The sequence below is a fragment of the Struthio camelus genome, chromosome W, assembly GCF_040807025.1.
Source record: "Struthio camelus isolate bStrCam1 chromosome W, bStrCam1.hap1, whole genome shotgun sequence".
Taxonomy (NCBI): Eukaryota; Metazoa; Chordata; class Aves; order Struthioniformes; family Struthionidae; genus Struthio; species Struthio camelus.
The window spans coordinates 14,936,546-14,963,949 of NC_090981.1; the positions used below are offsets into that span (position 1 = coordinate 14,936,546).

Consider the following 27,404-nt stretch of genomic DNA (forward strand, 5'->3'; position numbering starts at 1 on the left):
ACAAACAATTAACCATCTGATTAGTGTGAATTGTAAGACATTATGTTTGCTAGAAGTTCAATAGAAGCTGTATGTATTGGAAATCTCTAAGTTTAATTAGTTCAATAAAAATGAAATGAGAGCAAGCAATAACAAAGAGAAGACAAATTATTTTCCCAGCAATGCTTTCTTGCCTAATAAGATTTGAAAATCAGTGTGAGTATACAATAACTGCTTCAGCAATTCTCCTAGTGCTTTAAGCAGTGCTATAATGTGATTCTTATTAGAGATATCATGGATTTCTTCTATTATGTTCACTTTACAAATCATATGTTGAAGTTTATTGAGACAAAGCTGGATGGTTTGTATGCCTTGATGCAGTAATCTGTTAGCAAAGGTAACCATCTGCTCTCACCTGCTGTGAATTCAAATCTCAGTACTGCCTGTCAACAAGCTGGGCTGGAAATAAAATTAATCTTAGGGAACATTTGGATATTAATTACCCTGGTTAGGGGACAGAGAGAGAAGTAATAAGATCCTTTGCTTTATAAAGTTACCCTTCCACACCACTTCTGAAAACCAGTCCAAACACTGTTGCCAGACCTGAACTTGGAAAGAGATTAAGACTTCCCTCTTCTCCCTGGCACTACTCACTTGGGACAAGGTCTGCATGACAGATTAGTGTTTCGCTGTGCAAGTCCACACAGTTCCTGCTAATCATTTCACATGAAAACTCTCATGTAAGCACAAATAAAAACAACTTTGGTCCCATGGAGCCCTCCTTTAATAGCCATTAAGTTGAGACAACTTCTTTCTGCAGTGTGCTTATTTACAAGATGAAGAATTAAAGCTGAATTCCTCCGGTACTGTTTCCCTTGCAGAATTAGCTCTAGTTTTGTTTATTGGCAAAAGCCTGCGCATGCCATGTTGGTGTTATCTCTCTAAGGGCAACAGCTACATTTTGCTTGTACCCTGCCAGAAGGTTATAAAATAATGGTGCTTATTATTCTATAGTGTCCTAGAGTTACCCTAGAAACCAGTTGCAAGATCTTACATAAATTCTTGCAGCAAAAGAGTAGTAATATAATATAATCGTCACATTATTACCAAATGTGTATTTTGTTTTATTCCCTTTCACAGTCATAAGAGGCAGTTAGGAAACATATCAAAGAAATGCTTTGGGATTCATTTTTTCTGGTTGGATATTTTGAGCTAGTGAACTTTAATGCAAGGCCATTTTGGCTTTTGTTTCAAGTGGTACCCAAACTGCTCCACAGCAGAACACTCACTAGTTGAGGGGTGGCTCTGCTTGGAAAAAGAGGATGTTAGCATAAGACCTTCTATCTAGAAGAGACTATACACTGGACTTATCAGTAAGGCAATGAGACCAAGCAGCAAAACCTGTAGTCACAATTCACAAATAATTGCATATAAAAAACTCCAATGCACCTTAACAGAAACATATGCTCAGTACACATGTCCAGTGTGAGACCATTTACAAAAGTCAATACCATTTTGACACCTACACAATTACAAAGATTTCTAATCCTGCTGCATTTATTCTTGACTTAATTTGTTTAAAAATGATGTTTGACTACCTCTTCTATTGATAGAGATGCACATTTTATAGGATTTTTTAACATAGTAATTGATCTAAGCAGTTAGACAACAGGGTCACATAGTTTTGTATACTGCCAGCATGGTAAGTTTAGACTGTAGCATAAGAAACCCATGCAAGGTAGACATGACATCATCTTGCCACAAGTCTCATCCTGATATTTGTCACAAAGAGATTAGCCTATGCCCCAAAGCATGAAATGTAATATCATATCTCTTTCAAACTTTGATAGCATTTGTTATTATAATTCTGGATATCAGTAATATCTGTTAGTATCCAAATTATTTTTTGTTTGCTATGTTCTTGGCCTCAGCAACTTTCTGGAGCAATGAGTTTCACACACATCTTGTCCAGGCTGCGTGCAAGAGTATTTCGTTTTATCAGTTCTGAATTTTAGAGACAAATTTCAAATTCATTGAGTGCTGTTCCCTGAGGACAGGGAAAAGAGTTTCTGAATGACCTTCTTAAGACCATTCTGTTTTATTTCTTTTTTTTTGTCCTCTTTTCTCTTAGTAATCTATCCAAAGCTTTTTCAATCTCTTCTCAAAAAAGGGAGGACAGAATTTGCTACTAAGAACATTAAGTTGTAATGTAGAGCATTATATGATATAGTAGATGCATAACAAGCGTACACTAAAACCAATGTGTTTCATTGTGTATAGGCGCATAATGGCTGTTATTTCATTGCATAGAGAAAATCCATTTCCACGTTCAAATTGATAAAACTTCATCCAGGGAATAGGCAGCTCTGGATTAGAATAAGCAGTCACTTTCATTCACCCCACGCACAAATGGGCGCAACAGAGGCAAGGGGACAGCGACAGGCGGATGCATTTATGTCAACTGAGTCTCTCTAAACATTATGTCAGGCTTTAGCAGTAACAAACTCTCCTTCAACTTTGGGGGTCTCTTTACCCTCACAGACCTCACATAGTGTAAACTCATGGCCTGAGGCCATATTACCGTGGAACTGTCAAGCATTGCTAGTGAATGACTCATATCTTCACAGTGCCCAGCTGGGACTTCAAGAGTGACAAAACCAAATACTTTGGCTGAAATTTTCAAAGGCTACTGTAGGATTTGGCTATACAACTGTCAATGGAAATTAATAAAAAAAACATGTGTCTAAATTGCATGAGGACTTTGAAAGTCCTCATGCTGCTACTTACTACTTTCTACAGAAAAGTGATATCGGCCTGCAGTAGAGCCAAACTATTACTATATCCATCAAAGGAAGGATATGACCTAATTAAGAAATAACTGAGTATTAATACAAACTCTATAGTCTGTAACTGAACTCTCAGCACCAAGCTAATGTTCTAGCCAATATACTACAGCAACTTTTAGAAAAAAGAGAGTTTTAAATGAGGAGAAAGGAGTCCACCATTACACCCAAAGTTTTTTTTTGTGGTTAACTATCTTCACAGATTAAAAAAATTATCTAATTTCCAGCTTGATTTTCCATCTTCAACTTTCATCTGTTCAATCATGAGACATGTTAAGCTGCTCAAAAACCTTTATCAGAAAATTCTCTCAGTATGATCAATTAGCCTCACTAATACCTAAGTAATGACATGATAAAGAAATGAGCACCTGAGAGGATACTATGAATCCAACATTGTGTTCATTTATGCCACCCTTTGCACACTAAGCACCTGATTCTCACAGGCATATACTCCACAGAGACCTGCTGACTAACTCCCAGGAGTCCAGTCATGATGCAGTGGCACTAAATGGTCTTCATTGTGGCCCAGGACATCTCATTTTTGCTGGGGACATTTTTGCAGGTCAACCTGTTCTGTGACAAGAACAAGATGTTTTCAAGAAAAAACTGACAGTTTTTTTTTCTTCATAACAAGCCAATTGCATCTGACTTTCAATAAGGTCACTTTAATCCTTACCTGAAATCCTTAACCATCTTTTAAATAAATATCTCAGACCCAGAATGATTAAATTAATACTGAGGCCAGCAACCATCTGAACTGAACCATGTAAAGGCAGATTACCAGAACCACTGATTTATAAATACCCCTTTATTTCATAAGATACAGTGGCCCAAATCCAGGCTGGTTGCCTCACATAAGGTTTAAATACTGTCCAAGGTTGTTACCTTCTCTCGTTTTGCTCTTTCTCTCCAAGCAGTGAGAAAACATACAACAGCACTACAGTACAGCTTGGTAACACCCACTACTTGTACTCTCTGGAGCCTGAAAACAGGATGATTGACCATGCAATTAATTAAGAAATATGCAAATGGATCCTCAAATTTCAGAGATCTTACTGGTTTCTAAACGGGTTTATATCAATGTAAGAAAGATGTAAGAAAATTGGTGTTTTCTTACATCATTCTATTAAAATTCTGCCTTGTTTGAAAATACACAAGTGTTCACAAATTCCAAAAGGTTTTTCCTATGTGCTTCTATCAATTTAAAAAAAACAAAGCAAAAAAAAAAAAACTTTCAGTAATGCCAGCTATAAATCTAGGAGTTGTTGGAAATGTGATTCGCCTACTGTGTTTCACTTCGCAACTGTCTGTGGCCAACAAGCGCTGAGCCAGATTTCAGCCATGGGGTAAGTGGGCATGTTTCCATCAAAGTCTGCAGAACTACAGGGCCAAAAATCAGCCTGGCTGTATCTTTAGAGCACTGTAAACAGGATATCCTGAAAGGTTACATGCAAATCATAAATTAAAGAAACATAAACCATTGTTTCCATTTCCTCTTGCATCTCAACCACAGAGTCAAAATTTTGCTCTTATTTAAAGGCCCAATACATAGAATTGTTGCCAAAATTTCTTCGCAGAGGTTATTCCAAGATAACAACCACAACCATTTTGAGTGAAAATAAAAAAAAGTTAGGCAAAGAAAATGCCAATTTAGCAGAAATTAGGTGCCCAAATACAAAATTACTATCTTTATGTATATCTCCTTTGCTGTTAGAGCCCAAAGATTCCTGAATTGAACCTGAATCCACAGAACGATGACAAAACCTCCTCCTTTAGCCTCTACACTTTAAAAAAGGAGCAAGTGTTGTTATGTCCTTTGAAAGGAAAGGCACCAAGAAAAAAAAAAAAAGGCAGAAAAAGAGTTTGAGTCTGAATGTAAGGGCTCCTTGCCAAAGCCCTGAGGAGAGTTCCTTAGCTCGGAGTTTAGGACTTTCCCATGCCCTCTACATTTTCCTAATGAGCAATTCAAGGCATTTGTGCACTGAACAAGCTAATTTCAAGCAACTTTGTGCAAGAGATGCTTGCTGCTTCAGTGTACCTTCTTTAAAGTGCAGCTCATTTGCTTACCCTGCTGGATCTGCTAACTTGTGACACCCACCTTGACAGTCCACAGAGGAATGTTGGTCTGCAGGGAAGCAGAACAAATGATGTGGCGGCTCACTGTGAGCCGCCCAAATCTGCTAAAATATTAAAAGAAATCTGCCTCCAACCATGACATGCCTGATGGTCGCATTCAGCCAGGAACCTTGACAGAAAATAACTAAACAAGTACAGCCTCTACCAGAATATGATGATTCTGCATATGTTTTTCCAGAGCCAGTCTGCCCTTACTTTACCTTTAAACATTCCATCACTCTCTACCACACTAAAATCATCATTAGAAGCAAACTTGTCAATGAAGCCTGTGTGCCACAGCAACAAACACAAACCTTGTTAACTCTTCTTCACAATTACAACACCCAGCAGAATTGTCAAAACACACCACTCCTAATGTCTATCCATTCCAGACTGTGATATACTTCATCCAGTGCTTATAATGCCATCATGAACACTATGCAGGCAAAACCCACTAACTATCATGCACCACAACAAATTCACTTGGTAACAACCCATTTTCTGTGGTCAACCTGTATATAAGCTTTGAAGGTTGCTGCTTAAATTTCAGACCAGAAGAAGGGTTTATGCATCCAAAGCTTTTTTTCCCAGCTGCATTAGCTCCTTAAGAGAAAGGGCCTGGGCAGAGGTTAAGTTTCCTGGGCCTGACCCTGGTTCTCTTAGAAACTGAATAAGAAAGGATCTTGCAGCACCTGAATCCTTTAATTGACATGGACCCCAGTATTAACATCAGTCTGTCCACAACAATTTTCCCATTATAAATTTCTATAGGGGCTACCAACCTTATCACCCCTTCCCTTGCTAAAAAACCTCCTAAAGGTACCCTGCCATGTTCTCTCTCAAATTCCCTAAATGATTAAGAAAATTGAATTACATTTGGAGAAATTGTTCTCAATTGGTATTTAAGCTTCAGTTTATCCACATCAGTCCTCAAAAGAAAACCAGATACATTCAGTGCAGTTAGGCTGAATACAGCAGCCACAAGCTTAATAGGTGAACTGAGAGCTAGACAGCCTTTGTAATGCAAGTTAATGAGGCTTAAACTAACTTATACAAACCTCTAACATACAGCTTCTTATTCAGCAACTGCATTATCTGGAAAATTTCATGTGTCTGGGAAACACTGAAAATAATGCTGTCCTGTCAAATATTACAACAGGAGAAACATAGGATCCTTAAACAGGAACATTCTAGGGTAAGAAAGGACTAGATAAACTAGTAAAGTGAATAGGTTTCAGCCCTGATGTCAAGTTTGCATACTGCTGAAAGGATGCCTTCATGAATTGTCTCCACTTTTTAAGGAAAAAAGTCATTTCTTTAGACTATAAGAAATACAGTTCTCTAGTCATGAGTCTTGAGCTAGTTACATTTCAAGAGCAGAGTGAAAATACCCATAGCTAACAGACATACAGCACTTTTCCCTCAGTAGATCAGTACCATTACTCCCACTTACACAGATGGGCCAAGTCAGGCATAGAGTAGCTCAGCAAACCTGCACAATGCATTGAGTTCAGAAACAATACTGGAATGATCAAGACACATTTGTTTCCCTTAAATATTGTCTTACTTCTTCGTATTACAAACCTGCTTCATTTCAAGTTAATGCAGATATCAAATCATAATTATAAAATGAACTTCTGCATTTTCTTAAAATATGAGACTTTCACATACACAGCATATACTTAACCATCATCATCCATAAACCCTGATCTGCATAGCATATGTCTAGACATCTGTATGGAAGTTACTGACCACTTTATCAGCACATCAAAGGATGCATGCACACAAAGAAGTTATGTATGTGCCTTTGAAAATGAAATTTCTATTGCTTCTTCAAATATCCATAAATGATTAGTTATTTTCACTTAAAAGCTGGAATAATGAAAAGTGTTTTAAGTTGGGAAAACTCTAATTCAACTTCAGCACTACAATGTAAACCCCTACTACTGTCAAAACTCTCATAAAAACATTTTTCATGCAGCTCATGATCACAGATAAGAATTAAAACTCTTACAGAGAAAATAAGAACAGTTTGCCCCCATACATCATGCATATATCTAGTTCTCAAGCCAAAAAAACAAACAACACAGGCTAGAGAGCCCATGAATATTCTGAAAGGTAAATACAGAAAACGTTTGAGGCTTTTTTTAAAGTCACTTCATTCTGCCTGTAATGTTCTCCTTTTGATAGTCTTATCTGTAAAGTCTGCCTGATAATGGAAAAAGATGCCAACACCCACTGGCTTATGCCTTTGCTTGTGGTTTTAGACTGTCCTGTACTGTGATTGCCTAAGATCTAACACTTATTTTATTGACTCACTAATACTACAAATCTTTTCTAGAAATTCAGAGAAATAAACATGTCAAGCTTTCAGTTTGACTTTTTCCCTCCCTTAGAATTTGTAACCACCTGCCTCCAATTTGATATTTCTATCTACTTATTTACCCCTTGGACAAAAATCTATCACCAGAAACGCAAACTGAAATAAGGCCAGACCCAGTCCAGTCTGTTTAGAATCAGCTGAACAGTTTCCTACAAAAATGTTGTGGCTTACAAGCAAGGCAAGAAATGGGCAATGTGCATCTTTAGCTCATAACTGTACCCAGACAGCAATGACTTCCAAAATGCTGTCAGTTATACAGGAAGCAGCACCAAGAGCAAAGACGCCCTCCATAGTATTAACGCACAAGTGAAGAGACAGAGGAAAAAAGTTTGCGTTCATAAAAACCCACAGCTCCTAGGTCAGACAAGATTCCCACTATCTGACTGGCTGCATATGTAAACAAACAGCCAATCTACATATAGATTTGTTATATGCACAACAAATTAGTCTCCTGTACTTTTTGCTACTTTGGTCAGTAAACTCTAGCTAGCATATATGACCAATGACAAGACAGACAACATCTTCAGAAACATGATAAATAAGCATACAAAACTGGGAGGATAAGCAAAATTTAAAGTCAGATCAAGCACCACACCAACATATACAAAACAGCATCTCTGATTAACTCAACTGGCCATATAAGGCAAAACTGTGTTACTGAGTTGAGATACACAGCAACAGAAACATCCACACGGGACTGGGGAGACAACTGTAGAAGCCAGGCCTCTCCCAAATATACCACAAGAAAAAGACACCTTCAATACCAATGAGTTCAACAATAGCAGCTGAGTGATCAAATGCTTACCAGAAGTAATAACTTAATAACCAGTCCCAAATTCTTAAAAATCTGACCCTGCCTCTGCAGGATTCAATGAGCTCCAAGTGAACTCTGCTAGACTGACTGACTTACGAGTGACCTTACCTACAGAGCATCCTCGCTTCCAGTAACTTAACACATACCAGGGGCAATTGCAGCTGTCCCTTACAGAAAGAGAAATGAGAACAAAATATTTACCTCTCTTTCTAGATTTTCTAATGCTATTTGCCAGCCAGAAACAAAAAAGAGGAAGGTCTAGGTAGCCTACAGCATGTTATGTGGACAACCAGCAAATACAGTGAAAACAGCAAAACTAAGCATCATTTCTCTACACAGAAGGCTCTTCTCATACTACAGTGGTAGATGCAACTTAAAAACCTTTGACATGGTAATTAAGTGTAACTTTAAAATTGAAAATATCTACCAATTTTCATCATACATAAATACATTTCAAATGCAGTTGAAAAAATAATGCTGCAAACATCTTAACAATTGAGTGACACTTTTAATATTGTAGCTTGAAAGGATCTTTTAGTGATTGAACATACCTAATTTTAAGCCTCAAGAAAAGAAACCTCAAAGTTGTTGGCATCTAGATTGCAACTAGCCTTTAATCAGCACATTAATGAACATTTCCACCATATAAACAATAAGTAAAGTACCACAGAACCTTGCTAATTATCACATCAATTATCTGCAAACCAGAGCCTTATGACCAAGAAACCACAGTGGTCTCTTCCAACTTCCCAGCAAGAGATTTATTAACACCACACAGTAGCGAAGTGTCCTATTACCAAGCCTTTTACCACATACTGCACGTCACTTACTAATTTTTTTCTTGCAGATGTTATTAATTACTTCATAATATTATAGTATGTATGTTTGCTCAGTTCCTAAATCAAAAAATTCAACAAGTCAGAGAGATGGGACAAACCATTTCATCAGTAGAGAAAGTTAGAAATATTTCATTAACAAAATTCACAAAAGCCTGCATTCCCAAAACCTCTTGACATCGAAAGTAGCTAAAAGGGGCATGTAGTTCACAGAAAAAAAAAATGCAATGACTGCAAAAGCTGAATTCTTCTATTCAGGTATACTTACTAGCCTCTCAAACTATGCTAGAAATGAAATAAACCAACTTATCCAGTGGATTTTCTGGAAATTAAATCTTGTGCTTTTAAATAGAGAAATATATCTACCAGAGATACTGAAAACAATAGCCATGCAATAGTTCTTTTAGATATCTTCCAGAACACAAGCCATGCTCATCAAGATTATCATTTTTTTTTCCACTAAGGCCTTCCTATTCTGTCCCTAGGAAATGGCTGTGTTGTCCTCTACCTCTTCTAATTAAAAAAACTGTATGTCCTGCATTGATTCATCCCCCAAAAGGTAAATTAAGGGGAAAAATTCACTAGAAGAGAGGGAAAGAGGAAAAAAAGAGAGAGAGAGAGAGAAACAGAAACGTGCATAAATTCTAGTTATATTTTGGCTCCTGTAAATTAACATTAAACCAGATGTGGGAATAATCTGCAGGCCTGTGCTGACATTCATACAGTTCTTCAACAAAAGGCATGTTTCCCATATGTAAATTCCACATACTGGTACTCCAGTCTGAATGTCACATACGCTCACAGCCAAGAGCCCCTGTCCTCCTCCTTGAGTTGGAAGTGCCACCTTCCCTTCTCATGCCAGGGATTTTAGTTGAGAATTGCCCGTGAGATGTGCACATACATACACACATGCACCTACGCAGCATCAAGAGGTCAGAAACAAGCCTGCTGGTGCTGCAGACGCTCAAGAATTCAGGAGAAAGAAATAATGTTATAGGTTTAAGTCTGCATATTTAACGCTGAGAATTTTCAAAGGAAAATTCTCACTACCTGGTAGTTTCTAGACATGCTAGACAAGGACTTAACAAGAGACTACTCTGGCGTTCCCCTGTTTTGTGCCAATTGATTTCAATCTACCAGATCTTTCTACACCTGGCAGATGAATCTGCCTTCTAGTCCCTCCAGCCAGAGCAGCTGGTCGGCTGCAGAGACATCGACTCAGGGCACTCAAGGGGGGGATGATGGAAGGAAGAAAGGCATATTTTTTTTGTTCCTCCTGCCATTCACCTTCACATACAGCTTTCCCCAATCCAAATCACTCGTCCATGAGAGAACCCTGCTCCTTCCTTCTTGTCCACCTGCTGCCGAGCTCCCAGGCTCTCCGCTCCGCAGAGGAAACTCCGGGCTTCAGTGGGTTTCATGTTGCATCAGAAACGCCCAGGCTCTGCCCCTCAGCCTCAGAGGAAGAGAAGTCTCTTCCACTTGCAGGTGAAGCCTTCCACCAGCTGTCCCAGGACTATTTACAGGAAGCAAAGTTGTATACAAAAAAAAGCAAAGGGATGGCCTATCATTACATCACTTTTCCACCGTCTCCAAACCCATACATGCCTACAGAAAGTAATAAACTGCAAAATACTACAGACCAACACTTGTAATGACTCTTTTGCACAGAGTATACAAGTGGACGCAATAGTTTTATCTGTGTGAAAAACAGAGAGCTATTTGCTAACTTTTTCAGTAGGCACAGTTTTTCTGATTTTTCTTTCTGTGCTCCTAGCAGTAGAGTTTGTATTTTTGAAGTAAAATAAAGATTTCATTAAGCTCAGATAGCTGAAAAAAATTTCAAGGAGATAAAATTTTGTGTCTATTCAGCTCAGAAGCACTACCGTTCGGTTTAAGGAAGGCACACATTTTATACAATTCTTTTGTGTTACCTATAATTGATGTTCTGTTTTCCTGCACGTGAATAACAGTAAATTTTAAAGGTTTGAGAGAAAAATAAAGTGTTATATGAAGCTCCTGAAATTATTCCATGTGGCATGAAAGATCAGTGAATGGTTAATATTTCCCCTGAAATCTTTTTCCTTAGCAGCACTGTTGCCATCTTGATAGGTAGCTAATAGAAAAGCATGCTTACTTTTCCTGTCTTGCAATAACTTAGTAATAACTTTATGTTAAAAGAGTATTACCACAGTTTGGGACCTTCATATCCAGCAAAGCTGTCACCTTGTTGTTGTCATCTATGCAGTATAAATCCTGAGTTTCTGTGTAGAACTTGGTCTCTTGAAATTTCTTGATCCACATAATTTCACAGGAACACTTGAATGGATTGTCCACCAATATCCTACAGTAAAAAACAAATAATTTTGTTTTAGAATGCAGCATGCATCATGTATATAGAAAAAAAATCAGGGAGAGGGGCCTTCAAAGCACTCAAATGAATGAGACTAGAAGTTGAACTTTTTAGTTTAAAAAGGTATGTATCAAAGACCTCTGCAAAGCAAGCTGTAAGTAGACACAAATCCGTTGTAGAGAATGAAGCCCTGTTTACTCCAGCTAAGACTCCAGCCCATCACAGATCATAGAGACCACATAGGGGGCTCAACTCTTATCTCCAACTCTCTGGTGTTAATCAGGAGCACCTGGTGAACTGGGCTTTCCACCAAGATCCATTTTATTTCATAGCAGTTAAACAGAGATCAGAATTTCCTCTCTTCTATGCTAGACTCTGGTCAGCTACCTTAGAAAGACCATTCCAGAAAAAAGTTTATTCAGTGTTCAGTGGTAAATTCTTTACAGAGCCAAACGGTCTTACAGGCAAACTTACAAAATTACAGGCAAACTCTAACAAACTCCAATCATAAAAAAAAGGATTTTACATAACCTTACAGATTAATCATCTATATCATTCTGGAAAATCTCACAGTAAAACCCCTAAGTAATGTCATGAAGAGACAATAACTTAAAGAATGGCCCTGAAACAGAAATGTATAGTACAATTTAGCTATATAGTATGCTGCATGGAATTTAAATCACAGGTTAGCAAACTTACCCAATTCTAGTTTTAAAGTTTTATTAAACTACACATCAATGTAAAGAAATATAGCCCAAGTGAAATAGGAGCAGAAACATCTTGATATCTACCTAAGAAATGACCTAGTATCTCATTTTTTCCTCTTAAAACATAGAGGAGGTCCAATAAATCCTGAGTGAGTGATTGCTTGGGGCATCTCATTATAAGAGCAATTATTCTTAACAAAATTTCACGTGTCTTTTGATGCACAGAAACTAAATTCAAGTTGCTCACAAATTCTGTTCTCATAAATGCTGGAGGACATGAAGTCCTCCTCCTGAGGACATGAAGTGTGGAAATAATCAGGAAAAACTCAGCTTCTTGGAGACGTAACCTGTTCCCTCAAAAGCCCCCTGTAATTCTTTGTGGGTACAAAGCTGCAGGAATCATTCTCACAGCTCTCTTAAGGAGTAATTTGTATTCACAGAAGTCATCCGCTAGACTCTCACAGCACTACTGCATGGACAGAACTGCTTGTGCAAGAGAGTATGAACATCAGGAGCCTGTGGGTCAAAACCTACAACATGCATTTTTCCAAATGGCAAGATTTACTTTCCAATTACTGTTTCATCATATCACTTCTATTTTTAAAAGAGAAATTTCCCTTGGCAAGTGGCTGAGCAATTCTTTTTCTTCCACAGTTTTAATTTGTATTAAACCCACCAGGAGCCAGGCACCTCATAGACAGGATGCTGGATAGAGGCATGATAGCCCTCCACATACACTTGCATGAAAGAAAGAATCTGACCTAGTAGAAGGAAATGATATGTTTTTATCTTGCTTGCTGTAATTTTACAGCTGTACGTACAGTTGGTTCTAAAAGAGGATGCCTTTCAAAGTGTTATCTCCTTCTCTACTGTATCTGGAGAATATCTCCTACCTCACTCTACCCTGAACTTTTCATCCATTTATGTTTTGATTTAAAAGTGTGCTACCAACAGAACACTTACTTGATTTAGAGCAAGCTCCTCAGAAGCTATTTATGGCTTCATTCTCCTCTGATTCCACCTCCAAAACTCTTCCTTCCCTCCTCTTCCTGATTTTCCACCTATGTATTAGCCACTTATCAACAGAATAATAGTTTTATTGTTCAATTGATACTGATTTTATCCCTGCTTTTCCACCCTTCAGGCTCCACCTTTTCCCCCCCCACACACACACTTTCTTTCCCCTGCTTCCCCTACTTCTATTTATCCCACTTTATTACAATGTTTGTTTGCCTAACTTTATCCCTACTCTCCCCCTCTTTCCCAAGCCCACAACATCCCATCTCAATTTTGTATCCTATCTATCTCTTTCTTAACTTGGCCCCTATAACACATTGCCTCCATGCCTCAAATATTAATCGGTTTAATGCTCACGACATCCCTTTTCCCATGTCTGGCTCGCTCCCAGTATCCATTTCCTCCGTTTCTACTCCCATATCACCGAATGCCAATTGTTTAACTCTCATATTAACAACACAAACATTCTCTCCTACTTCACATCAGCCAGATGTTTTGCCAATAAGCACTATTTCTCTACACTGTCAAACTTCATTCCCATGATTCCTGTCACATATATGCAATGCTCAATTCTGTCGTTCTCTGTCCCAAGTCCTTTTTTCTTTCTTTCTTTCTGGCCAGGAGCAAACCAACTTCTTCAAAAAGACTGTCAATTTCTTACCTCATTTCAGTGAACAGGTATGTACAGATTTGACTTTGTTCTCCTTCACAATTTCATAAGCACCCACTTCAACCACAATCTAAAAGAAACTGCTCACCTGAGATGGAGAGGTTCAAGAATGCCTTGATCTGTACTTTGGAATAAATTTGTTAAAGGCAGCAGACTAATTCCAAGGAAGCACCAACACAACCGAGAGCAGAACAAGCCTTTAAAATTTCAGTCACTTCCTTTTTAACACGCCTCCTAAGCTAGGATATACCCACTCTTACATTTCTGCAGCCCAGGGGGGCTAAGATGACCCTATTTCTCCACTAGCTGCTTCAAAACATTAGGAAAAGCCCCAACAATTCACACTGTGCACTAGTCTAAGTCCTATAATCCTGGTTTTTTGAGGTGATAACAACTACAAAATATAGAAGTTACAGTCAAGTACACACTAGCAGTGGCTTTTTGGCATGGACTAAATATTACATATGAAGAAACTGGAACTTCAGAAGCAACAGACCTACGTGAGGAATACAGCAATGGGAGTGCTCTGGCACTAGCTAGTCTTTTCAGTGTTTAGCAATCGTCAAATTACAAAAGAAAATCCCAGTGAATGATTTTCCCTGGGCTGTAAAGAAAGTGATTATACCAACTTAATTATCAACAAAACATACCTAAGGGGCAAAACCTCTTTTTGCGGCACTGGGACATGTTCACTTCATTTCTCACGCGTTGAAGTAAGAACGTGCAGCAGAAGTTTGGGACTGTGAGGTACCCTCCTGGACTGCCCCAGTCTTGCTCTGAGCTCTGGAGTGCAGCCTCCCTTGGCCCCCGACCTGACCCTCCCGAAGCTCCTGCAGGCTCCCGCTTATTAGCGGGACTGCACAAGACGACTGCTTCTCCTCCTATATTTTTAACATGGAAACACAGCTCCAGGCCTTAAAAATTCTTCTGAGAGTAGTCAGGGTGAAGGACCAGTAATCAGAGCCTTATGCAAAAAGACAACTTCTGCCTTCATCATCTGTGCCAATACCCCCCATTGCCAAGTCATTCACAAAAATCTACCTTTTCTGAGTCCCCCAAACAAATACAATATCTGCCACGCAATTCTGCCACACAGACATGCTACATCCTCTTCTCTCCTGTTTTTACCCTTTGATTACATAACTTTGGAATGTATATCAATATATAAATTCTACTTGAAAGAGCACAGAATAAAAATATAATATTGAAACAGTCAACAAGTATATGTTTACACATACTTCATTACCAAATGATTATATATAGCACAATGCAACTCAAAGAATTTGAGAAAACAAAAATATTATTCCATAACCAACCACAAGCATAGCAGCTGTGAGGCCAATATAAGAATATGAGATAAAGACTTCATTTGAAGATCTGTAGATGGCTGTAACTCAAATATTTAATATAAACACCAATAGTTTAGTGTGAAATAATCTTATAATAACATTTTCAAGCTGGAGGGAAGAGGCTACTTTGACCTATAAATTTGTGTTAAAATACACTTGATCTTTCCTGAAGGCCTAGAATGAAAATCTCTGTGTGCTTAGGCAGCAAAGATGTTCCCAGTGACCTTCTTTGGATCAGAATTTCATTCCTAATCTTTGATGGATGCCTAACTTTAACATAATAAACTTCATAGTCTTGTCCTTCCATTTCTAGCCACAAATAAACGTTATTTTAAGAAATAGCAACTTACAGATCAGACAAACCCAGATGGTGAAAAGGCTTCTTGGACAAACTTGAGAGCTTGTTTCTGGATAAGTTGCTAAGGGAAAACAGATACATTTTATTAATTAGGATTGTTTCTTCTTACACTCAAAATACAGTTTGTGTCTTTTAAAAAAAAAAAAAACAACAAAGAACTCAAATCAACTCTAAAAAGCTCTTATTCCTTTGACTTCAGTGGTAAGGAATGGTACTCAGTCTCTTTTTATGGTTTGAAAGGTATCAAGGATTTGAATCCAGCCTGTGCATGAAGTTAAATACATTCTTCAAAAATCAAACTCAGCAGGGGTCAATATTTTCACTTTTAGCACTTCTGCTCACTGCAGAAAAGCAGCAGATTTAATTGTATTTCAAAAGTATTCTGTAAAGTCCAGGTGTTAATTACATGCTCAATTTATTCATAAGTGAAATGGACGTATCCCTTTGATTCTGCACCAAACTCTGTACTCACATAAGCCCTCCTCACGTGCTAGCACATATTCACATCACAGCCTTTTAGTTATTCTTTTCAAATTGCATGTGCAATATGCACCCACATGAAAGGTCAAAAGGAAAACTGTAAAATGCCTATATTGAGCTTTTTAATGTCAGTTAAGCACTTATGGTTTCCAGTGGTAATTAAGTGAAAGGTCCTCTCCCATTATGCAGAGCAAAGAAATGCTCACCTGAATCAGAAATGCTCCCCCTCCCAGGCCTAGGAAATATTTTTCTCCATCCCAAATTAAAATAATGCTGTTCTATAGTCTTATCAGTCCACAAATTAAAGATAGAGAGCAGTAAACTGTAAAACTGCCAGAAACACAGTGCAAATCAACATTATGAGTCAAAATACCTCAAGTTTTACATGGTATAATAGAGGCATCATAGGGACTTCACAGTTAAAGTCACATTGCATTTATACAAAGGACTAAATCTCTTGTTTTCCTCCTGATTAAAGAACAGTGTTTACTCCCCAAATTTTCAGTCCTTGATCTCCGAGTACAAGATAATTTTCAGAGAAATTACAAGGATGCAAGTTAGATCATTTATAAACATTCAGAATTAAACCTTTATGAGATTGCATTTACTATACTACTTTGTTGATCCCTTCTAGCAAATGATGGCCTGAAGTTTGCAAGCTGACTGGTCCTAATGTGTGAGAACAAAATGTGTGAACTACTGTTTCATTAGCCAAGTAATTGAGCTGCCCTATGGTAGATGCAGGTAGAAACATCTCATGCAGACCCTGACCAGATATATCAAAATTTGCATGTAGGACAGAAGTTGTGACTAAGTAAAAGTCAGTACATTAAGTAATTATCATCTTTTCCCTAATATGAATGAACCATAGGTTGGGAGGTTGAAGGAAAGAATTTAAACCCTCATATGGAATTGGGTTCTTCTCTCCAGCACTCAGACAACACTAAGCACATCAAATCTCACCCCTCCTCAGGCAACTCTCACTAGTCATGCAGAAAAATCTCTCCAGCCCTGACACTGTTGAGCCTCACATGCAGATTCCCCCATGGTATTTCCAAACGAGGCAGGTACCTGCTTCTCTTCCCTGCACAGTGACAAGAATCCCACCTTGCCCCAAAGATAACCAGACCTACAGTGGATCCTGCCTGCAGATAGGTGCCCACGCCACTCACTCATCTAGTGGGAGGAAGCATACTCCCAGTCAAGGGAGGACAAGATTTGATGCTTGGTTTCCACAGAGCAGAGGACCCTGCTCTTCCATACCAGGAGGTCTCCCTAACCTTCAGACAACGGGTTACCCAGGAAAATCTCTGTCCAGTCAAAGCCATTTCATTTAGTGCAATATTCCCTGGCACCCTAAGGAGGAAAGCCCAGACTCAACCCCCCCATCCCAATTTCTAAATACTAGAATATTGGAATGAAGATTGGATAATGGGCCTCAAACACCTCATGCAAGAGCCCCAGCCATCCTATGAGATGATGTTTCTCTCTTTTTTTCCCTTAAGAAAAGATTGACTCTGGGAAAGGGTTTGCTGTTGGTAACCTGGAGTGGACATAAGAGCCTATCTATCTAATGGGCAGAGCTGTATTTTACATATGACTATCAAGTCCACTTTAAGTTAGCACAGCTACGAGCATAGCTGTGGCAATGTGGGGAGTGCAAGCGTGGCCATAGAAGCCACAAACATTCACATTTACATTGCAACATCACCATGACACTATACTGCCTGCACCACTTCTGGCAAGGAGAAGCGAGGAGGGAGCAGAAGTGAGGGGGACTGGGGAGAAGAGGTGAAGAAATGGCAAAGCCATTTTGCTATGCTCAGTCTCACTCCACAGGCCTGCTCTGCCTACGGCCAGAGCTAGCCCTGTATGGCCTGTGTGCATGCAAGGGGAAAAATCTGCAGCTGGGTCCCAAATGGTTAAATTTGACTGTCTTTCCTAAACCTGATCAGCTTAGAGATACGAACACATTCTAACACTCAGAGCTGTAAGTACACTGCATATGCAGCTCTATGATTCAGCAATGCAATTATATACAGGTTGGCACATGACAATAGCTATTTTTAAATGTGTTGGGAAATACGTACTTCCTGTGAAATTTATTTCTGTATTTAAAGGTATTGACAGAATACCATGCATGTGTATTAAACAGGCCCATTAAAATTGTTAGCAGCAGATGAGCTTATAAATTACAGCACTACTTAACAAGCTATTAAACAGTCCTAGTTTAATTCGACTGTTGACTAATTTGAGTCTAAGGTCAATGAAAATACCAGAATTAGATGAGCAAGGCTATTAATTACATTTAAGTGATATCTATTAGATCATTTCTTTTTCTGTTATTTATATTACTTTTGTCATCATACATCAACTCTAGAAAGATACTAGGGCTACAGAAGTTTAGCCAAGAAAAGAAGGTAATGACAAAGAAAGGGCTTAAGGAATTGGGTGTTAATAAATTCCTTATAATCCGATATTCTTATATGATTCAGAAAATAAGCTTTATTAGAAGAACATTGCATTTAACTACATCAAAAGACTTTTCATGTGAGAAAACTATAATAGTATTACTAGCAAAATAAAAGCTCATACACTTATATCAGTCTTCAGAAAAGTGGAGTTTACAGAATCACAGAATCGTTTAGGTTGGAAGGGACCTCTGGAGATCATCTAGTCCAACCTCCCTGCTCAAGCAGGGTCACCTAGAGCACATTTCCCAGGATCACATCCAGACGGGTTTTGAATATCTCCAGGGAAGGAGACTGCACTACCTCTCTGGGCAACCTGTTCCAATGCTCTGTCACCCTCACAGTGAAGAAGTTTTTTCTCAGGTTCAGATGGGACTGCCTGTGGTTCAGTTTCTGCCCATTGCCTCTTGTCCTGTTGCTGGGCACCACGGAGAAGAGACTGGCCTCATCCTCTTGACACTCCCCCTTCAGATACTTGTACACATTGATGAGATCGCCTCTCAGTCTTCTCTCCTCCAGGCTGAACAGGCCCAGCTCTCTCAGCCTTTCTTCATAGGAGAGACACTCCAGGCCCCTCATCATCTTTGTAGCCCTCCGCTGGACTCTCTCCAGTAGTGCCATGTCTCTCTTGTACTGGGGAGCCCAGAACTGGACACAGGACTCCAGGTGAGGCCTCCCCAGGGCTGAGTAGAGGGGCAGGATCACCTCCCTCCACCTGCTGACAACACTCTGCCTAATGCAGCCTCAGGATACCATTGGCCTTCTTGGCCACAAGGGCACACTGCTGGCTCATGCTTAACTTGTGGACCACCAGCACTCCCAGGTCCTTCTCTGCAGACCTGCTTTCCAGCAGGTCAACCCCCAGCCTGTACTGGTGCATGGGATTATTTCTCCATAGGTTCAGGACCTTGCACTTGCCTTTGTTGAACTTCATGAGGTTCCTCTCCGCCCATCTCTCCAGCCTGTCCAGGTCCCTCTGAATGGCAGCACAGCCCTCTGGTGTGTCAGCCTCTCCTCCCAGTTTAGTATCATCAGCAGACTTGCTTAGAGTGCACTCTGTCCCTTCATCCAGGTCATCGATGAATATATTGAACAAGACTGGACCCAGGACTGACCCCTGGGGGACACCACTAGCCACAGGCCTCCAACTTGACTCTGCGCCATTCACCACAACCCTCTGAGCTCGGCCATCCAGCCAGTTCTCAATCCACCTCACTGTCCACTCATCCAACCCACACTTCCTGAGCTTACCTAGGAGGATGTGATGGGAGACAGTGTCAAAAGCCTTGCTGAAGTCCAGGGAGACAACATCCACTGCTCTGCCCTCATCCACCCAGCCAGTCATTCCATCCTGGAAGGCTATCAGGTTGGTCAAGCATGATTTCCCTTTGGTGAATCCAGGCTGACTACTCCTGATCACCTTCTTGTCCTCCACATACTTAGTGAGGACCTCCAGGAGGAGCTGTTCCATCACCTTTCCAGGGATGGAGGTGAGGCTGACAGGCCTGGAGTTTCCTGGCTCCTCCTCCTTGCCCTTTTTGAAGACTGGAGTGACATTGGCTTTCTTCCAGTCCTCAGGCACCTCTCCTGATCTCCAGGACCTTTCAGAGATGCTGGGGAGTGGCCTAGCAATAACATCCACCAGCTCCCTCAGTACTCGTGGGTGCATCCCATCAGGGCCCATGGATTTGTGGATGTCAAGTTTGGACAAAAGATCTCTAACCTGATCCTCCTCGACCAAGGGAAAGTCTTCCTTTCTCCAGACTTCCTCTCTTGTCCCCAGGGTCTGGAATTCCTGAGGACCGGCCTTAGCAGTGAAGACTGAAGCAAAGAAGGCATTCAGCAACTCTGCCTTCTCTATATCCTTTGTCACCAGGGCACCCACCCCATTCAGCAGCGGGCCCACATTTTCCCTAGTCTTCCTTTTGCTACTGATGTATTTGAAGAAGCCCTTCTTGTTGTCCTTGACATCCCTCGCCAGATTTAATTCCAAATGGGCCTTGGCCTTCCTTGTTGCCTCCCTGCATGCTCTGACAATGTCCCTATATTCCTCCCAAGTGGCCTGTCCCCTTTTCCACATTCTGTAGACTTCCTCCTTCTGTTGGAGTTTTGCCAGGAGTTCCTTGCTCATCCATGCAGGTCTCCTGCCCACTTTGCTGGATTTCTTACTCAGAGGGATGCACCCATCTTGAGCCTGGAGGAGGTGATGCTTGAATATTAACCATCTTTCTTGGACCCCTCTTCCTTCTAGGCCCTCTCCCATGGGATTCCTCCAAAGCAGGTCCCTGAAGAGGCCAAAGTCAGCTCTCCTGAAGTCCAGGGTTGCAATCCTACTTATTGCCCTGCTCCCTCCTCGTAGGATCCTCAACTCCACCATCTCATGGTCACTGCAGCCAAGGCTGCCCCCAACCTTCACATCTCCAACCAGAACTTCTTTGTTTGTTAGTACAAGGTCTAGCAGCACACCTCTCCTCATTGGCGTCTCCACCACCTGAGTCAAGAAATTATCCTCAATCCTCTGCAGGAACCTCTTTGACTGTTTGTGCCTAGCTGTGCTGTCTTGCCAACAGATGTCAGGGTGGTTGAAGTCTCCCATGAGAACCAGGGCCTGTGATCGTGAGGCTACTTCCAGCTGTCTGTAGAAGGCCTCATCGATGACTTCCTCCTGGTTACGTTTTCTTTTTGAAACAATGACGAACTGTTGTTTTAAAATATAACACAAGACTTCTCGAAGACCTGTACTCAGAAGTCACTCTGGCAAAATGAAGTGATTTTAGCTTTTAATATTTTTCTCTGTCCCAACCACAACAGGAGCTGCATTTCATTCCCAATGCAGTCAACAGGAGTTTTATCACTGATGACAAGCATTGAATCACTGGGGCTTTCAGAAACATTTTAGCATGCATTAAGACTTCCCAGAGAAAATAAACAAATTATTTTTTGCAGGGATAACAGATCACTCAAGGCAAAAAACGTCTCCATGCTAACTGCTTTGTCACACGTACATAGAGCAGGCAGTTATTGCCACTTTTTATTTTCAGTCTTATCTGGGCTTATCCTGCATCTGCTAACACTACTAATTCCCCACCAAAGAAATCATAGTATTAGAGCCCTCTGATACTCTCCTCTTTTGAGTTAGGAACACATATACATCAACCTAACAGATGTCAATCAACCTAACTTGTTTCTAACAAGTAGCTTCACAAACTTGAGATCTAATAAAATCTGCTTACCAACAGATGTGTATTTCATGTTTGACTGAGTTGAAGGTTTTCCTGCAGCTGAGGTATTTTAAAGATATCGTGTCCACATGGATTCTCTAGTGCCCAAAGGACGTGCACAATGGTATTTTCCCCCTAAGTGGGAACATTTATAGAGGCTCTCTGTTCTGTCCAATGACCAATTTTCACAAAACCTCTTCACCTACATCAGTTTTGGTCAGAAACAACCACTGGAGACAAGAGAGACTTTGTGGCAGCATGAGCCTCATTTCTTTAAGAAATCAGGCAAAAAAGTCTATGAGGAAGATCCCACCAACTCTCTCAGGTTGCTTTTTGCAGTGTCTACCTGCCCATACAGCTAGAAAGGTCTTCCAAGTATCTATCTTACTTATTGAAAATTAAACCAATTATTTCTCATTCTATCCTTGTAGTCATGGAGAAAACTGGCTTTCCTCTTCATAATTGCTTTGCTTTTAAAGATCTCAAAATGTATATTCTTCTTCAGTCTTCTCTTCACTAGACTGAACTAACTCAGCCTTCTCAGAGTTTCCTTAAATTATTTGCTTTACAAACTCCTTGTAGTTCTGTTGTTCTTCTCTGTAATAACTTTCTACATGGGTAGATTCAGTGTCCTAATCTGTATACAGTATTCTGAAAGATGCCTTCCCAGGGGCTAAAGTAATGGTGAAAAAATGCAAAACTATAACAGAAAATTCCTTTTGATCCCAGACTGAATTTGCTTTGTTCTGCTGCATCACGCTGAGATTCTCTCCCACTATAGCTACTAAATCTTTCTCTGCAATTGTGCCACTTAGCCAATAATTTTTCACTGTGCATTTCCATAGGGAGTGCATATGCACTTGTCTTCATGGAATTTCATCTTATACCATCATAATTCACTGACCAATTGTCACACAGATAGACACATGAACTCGCTCTGGAAGATGCTTCCCATATTCTCTAATTGATTATAGTAAAAGCAATTTACTTTATTAATAACTGTATGAAGTAATATGTAACCCTCATAGGTTGGCAAGACCTGGTTGATATTCCTCCAGTGATAGCAATTACCATGTAGGCAAATTCAGATACTCGTGTCCACTTCTCCACATAAGTTAATTTCTATTCCTTAGAAAATACATGAGCAGAAAGGGAGCTCATTTTATTAACAAAGCAATCAGCCCTGAGCCCAAATCAGCAATTCTTCCATATCACAAGAAAGCATTTAGGCACCTTACAAGCCTGAGGCTTGGGCTTACATCTTCTTGATCTCACTAGGACTTTAACAAAAGCAAGGGGTTAAGTAAGTGCTAAACATATCTAACAAAGATGGATAGACTTAAACACACACTTGAAAACTTGGCTAAAATACAGTACCTGTGAGGAATTGAGCGTTTTGTGACCTGAGCATTTTGTAGAACTGGGACTGCAATTCTCCATGTAAGTAGCAGGAGCCAAAAAGCTGCACAGGCAACAATTCTGTCTCCTGAAGTTCATGAACTGCAAATTGCAGGTGAGTGGGAAAGTTAACCAATTCTTATATTTCGCTATTGACTGCATCTATGATAGCATTTTAATTCAGACCAGGAGTGAGCTTCTGAAGAAAATCTTCTCATCATCCTCACTTACAAGACCTCATCGTGGCACAGTCTCAGGGCATACAAACTGGTAAAACAACACTAAAAGATGTGTTCCAGGCATGCACTCTAGCTGCTAAAACATGTTCAGTCCACTGAATCAGACTACAGCTAGTCCAACATCAAACCCATGTCACTGCATGTGATGCACACAGTATGGACATCATACTCTCAGCACCAACTGACTCGGTCTCCTTAATAAAGGAGACAGAGACCACTGTTAGAGCTGTCCATCATCCAGAGATAATGAGCTGGATGATCTTTTTGCCATCTCACATTATGTTCTTATGATCTGCCAATTCCTCATCATACATGCCCTATGATCTGTCAAATCCTTATCATACATGCCCTATTTCAAGCCCACTAATGACAAGAGGCCATTCCAAGTGCGTCTCATTAAAACATTTTATATTAAGGAAACAGAAAGAAAGAGAAGGGATTTAACAAGGTTTGGGCCGTTTTGACTTAAAAGACAGAAACTATGTTTACTCACATGTATTGTAAGTTGACATTTTTCACAAATGCCTGACGGGACACAAACCGTAAGCCTGAATCCACCACAGTCCTGTGAAAAATACATAAAACTATTAGAATTGTTCATTTAATATACAATGGAATAATAATAATAATAATGATTAAAATAAGAATGTGGATGAAGTCTCAACTAGGCTGAACTGCAAGCCCTACAGCTATTTTCTATAACACACAAAGTTAGGCCTACTCTCTGAGGTCTGTATCTGCTTCTGCAAGAGAAATAAAGGAATATTAACACTACAAAATAATTATCCCATATACTCACAGATTTTTAAGTCCAACATAAAATCCAACTTCATTGTCATTGATACTTTCTAATTTCCGCTGGTTTGCGATGTAACTGTTGAAAACACAAGACAGAAAACAAAGTATGAAAGTGCTTCTTCTATAGCTTTGACTGCTCAGAGGTCAGCAGTGAAGTCTGAAAGCTGGAGGTGGTTGCTGACCTACTGCAATGAACACTGAGCTCTAGTTAGAGCATCTGCAGAGTAGCCCTTAAAATCTTCCCCATCATTTAACTGGTACTTTGCGGGATGGGGCTGGAGGAGGAACAATTGAGTTTTGCGCAAGGGAAACAAAGCCTTACTCCACAAGGAAGGAAGTCATGCTGAAGGCACAGAAAATAAAATTGCATTACAGTGCCACCTTCTTCCAGAACACAGCTTCCCTGGCTCAGTGGTTTTACAACAGGAAAAGAGCCAACCTTCAGGGTGGCAGTGGAGTTACCCCAATTACATTTGGGTGGGGGGCTGCCCTAGTCTTATTTCCCTCATGTTGCTGTTAACTTAATCACTAATTAAACTGATTTTCTCCCTGTCCCAAAGTAGTTGCAATTTTATTTACAAGATGTAGCAAAAGGAAAATAGAAGAAAGGGAGGCTACACTTCATTATATTATATACACAAGTGGAAATAAAGAGAACAGAAGCTGTTATAAGAGACCAAAGCACTATGAATTCTCTCACATATCATGAACACCTGCCATAGCCTGAACCCTGAGAAGATGTGGGAATGCAAGCTATTCATTTGCATTATCATCATGTGAGATCTATGAACGACCAGTGACATCCCTCAGATTGGAAATTAGAATGTTGTACAGGTAATACATGGGATGACAGAGAACCTGTTATCTCTTCTGCAGCCAGAAAAAAGTTTCCCAGTGCAAATCATGCTGTCTAGGAAGGATGGATCACAGGAAACTAATTAACTGACTTTCTGAGCAGAAAAGTAAGCCTGGTGTGGGAAATGACCTTGTCAAAGAGTCCATGCATTTCAAAAGATAAGCCAGTCACAGACAAACTTAAACTGAGATTCATCTGTATTTTTATTTAAAAAAACCTAGAACTAATCAAAGCCACAATACAGTAACTTTCCCTAAACAGAAATCTTTCTTTTGCTAGAATAAAGCTTGTTTTCATTTTAAGCATTTCTTGTATTTAAATCAAACTCTGATGAATTAGAGAGGAAGAAGGCGTATTGTTTTCCCAAAGGCAACAAATCTACCTAAATGGGTGTTTTGGAGAAATCCTTTGTGTGCCTACATCCCAACAGAAGCTCAAGAATCCCATGAGCTGGGCTGGGCTTCCCTCCAAGCTACAAAGCTGACTTGGGGTATGGTTTTGCCAAGTGCCAGGAAAAGTAAAAAGTTTCTCCTAATGTGATTCGTTGTCCCTTGAGAAAAAGAACGGCAGTAAAAAGACAACATGTGACACTGGACAAAACACATTATCACAGCATCATATGACAGTGACTGCTCTTCAGGGCTTCTTAGGATAAAATTACCATGGTGTACCCATTATAGGGTAATAATTTCCTATATATTTTGTGCCCTTCCTTGGGCTTTTTAAAAATCAACCTGATTTAATCTGTTGGGGTTTATTAATCCATTTTTTTGTTTGTTGGTTGGTTAATTTATTTCACCAAGTAAAAATTATGAAGTAGTCTATTAAAGACTATCAAGCCTTCCATTTGAGAGTTCTGTAAGTAGATGATCTTACTGCCTCTGAATCTGCCCTGAAGAAAAATTAAGTTTCATCTTATCTACCACTTGAACCATGTCATACTAAAATAAAGTTATGCAAGAGATATCTTTGATATCTTCCTCACTCTGTCCTCAGTGTTCAACCAACGAGCACCCTGATGAGACCAGAAGGAGATTGGGAGATGCAGAAGAGCAGGAATCAAGAAAAACGGACAGAGAAACACAGAGGGAGAAGGTCAGGTCCTTACGCTTCCTTACTTGCTTACCAAGTCTTTTTTAGGTTAAGTCTTTGCAATTATTTCATAGCAGTGAGAAACAGAGAAGTGCAATGACTGCGGCTGTACACTTTAGGGGGAAGTTGTTCTCTTGTTTAATTCGGAGGGAGGTTTGAAATAAAACCTCTTCTCTAACTGCAGACTATTTTTTCCTTCCTCACAACTACTTTACCTTGATATTACTTATCATCAAACATTAATACTCTAAAAGCTCCAACTTGCAGCAGGCGATGTTGAGATATGTAATTTGCCTGCCTGCTCTTAAGAATACCCATCCTGTTCTTTAATTGAACACGTTTTATTGTAGCACAGAAGAAAAACATCCTGACTCACGGCTGGCTGAAGTCACGTGAGGAGCCCGGAAGCTCCCACCGCACACCACAGCAAAGTAACACCGCTGAAATCTGGCAGGATATTATCCAACCCGAACACACATATCAGCTTACAAATGCCAATTACTGCCCCTAAACCAAACCCTCAGCTGTCTACAATATTATTCACTTGATTATACTATAGCATTCTGTCTCTCCTTCAGCAAGTCATCAGTAAACAATATTTGGTTTTAGACTGCTAATTTCATCTCCCCCATTGTAAATTACTGATTAATTCTGATAAAGGCATTCAGAATCATACATCTACTGACCACACATTGCGACCTACAGTAACATGCGTATCTCGGCACACTTCACCAATTTAACTATTGAATAACATCACATACTCATATTTCACCATTTCTGTAACATTCTGAAAAGGATATTTTAAAATCCTATGGCAAAAGACTTAACTTTTCCAAATAACTTCTTTTTAACAGGGTGATCTATATTTCTACTTATTACACATGTAAAGGACCTTGGATTAAGTCAGTACAAATTCAGTGAAACAACTTCTGAATTGTAAGGGCATGAAAAGAAAGCAGGTTCTGCACTTTAAAACAATGTAGATTCTTTTGTGCTTGAATAGCTCAAAAAAGATTTCACTCTAATTTTCAAATCTGGCATGTCCATATTCTTTTTCTTAAACTGAAAACATTTGGTCAGCAGAAATACACCTCCCTAACTTATTTGATTTACTCTATTTTCTCTGGATTAATGTACATTAAGGTATACTACTCCATTTGGAGCTATAAGGACATGCTGCGAAACCAGTCATGTACTAGTCTTAACAACATAGATGCAAGCACATAAAACTAAGGCAGCTCCAGAAGTATTTCTGTTGCCAGAAAACTCTCTTTATGGGAAATATATTTTCTTAACACTCCAAAAAATAAGTCAATTACATGTTTAGCCCTGGTTCATACAGCTGGGGAAAAAGTTTTGAAAATTAATAAACATTCCCTGGTGAAACGTTGCTGAACTTTGGGAAAACTTTTTACTCCGAGTTAT

At 39.7% G+C, this 27,404-nt stretch overlaps 1 protein-coding gene across 4 annotated transcripts in view; it reads right to left on the reverse strand.

Moving 5' to 3' along the window:
* LOC104150004 (BDNF/NT-3 growth factors receptor) overlaps window positions 1-27,404 on the reverse strand; it is a 213,159-nt gene that overhangs the window by 173,856 nt on the left and 11,899 nt on the right. For 2 of the 4 annotated variants that reach the window (XM_068924588.1, XM_068924590.1), the window contains exons 3-6: window positions 24,033-24,107; window positions 23,727-23,798; window positions 15,417-15,485; window positions 11,160-11,314 (exon numbers count right to left, since the gene is read on the reverse strand). In XM_068924588.1, the coding sequence (XP_068780689.1) occupies window positions 11,160-11,314; window positions 15,417-15,485; window positions 23,727-23,798; window positions 24,033-24,107 (371 nt within the window). Of the gene's footprint in view, window positions 1-11,159; window positions 11,315-12,993; window positions 13,106-15,416; window positions 15,486-23,726; window positions 23,799-24,032; window positions 24,108-27,404 lie in introns of those variants that run through there. The other 2 variants (XM_068924589.1, XM_068924591.1) reach the window with 2 other exon arrangements.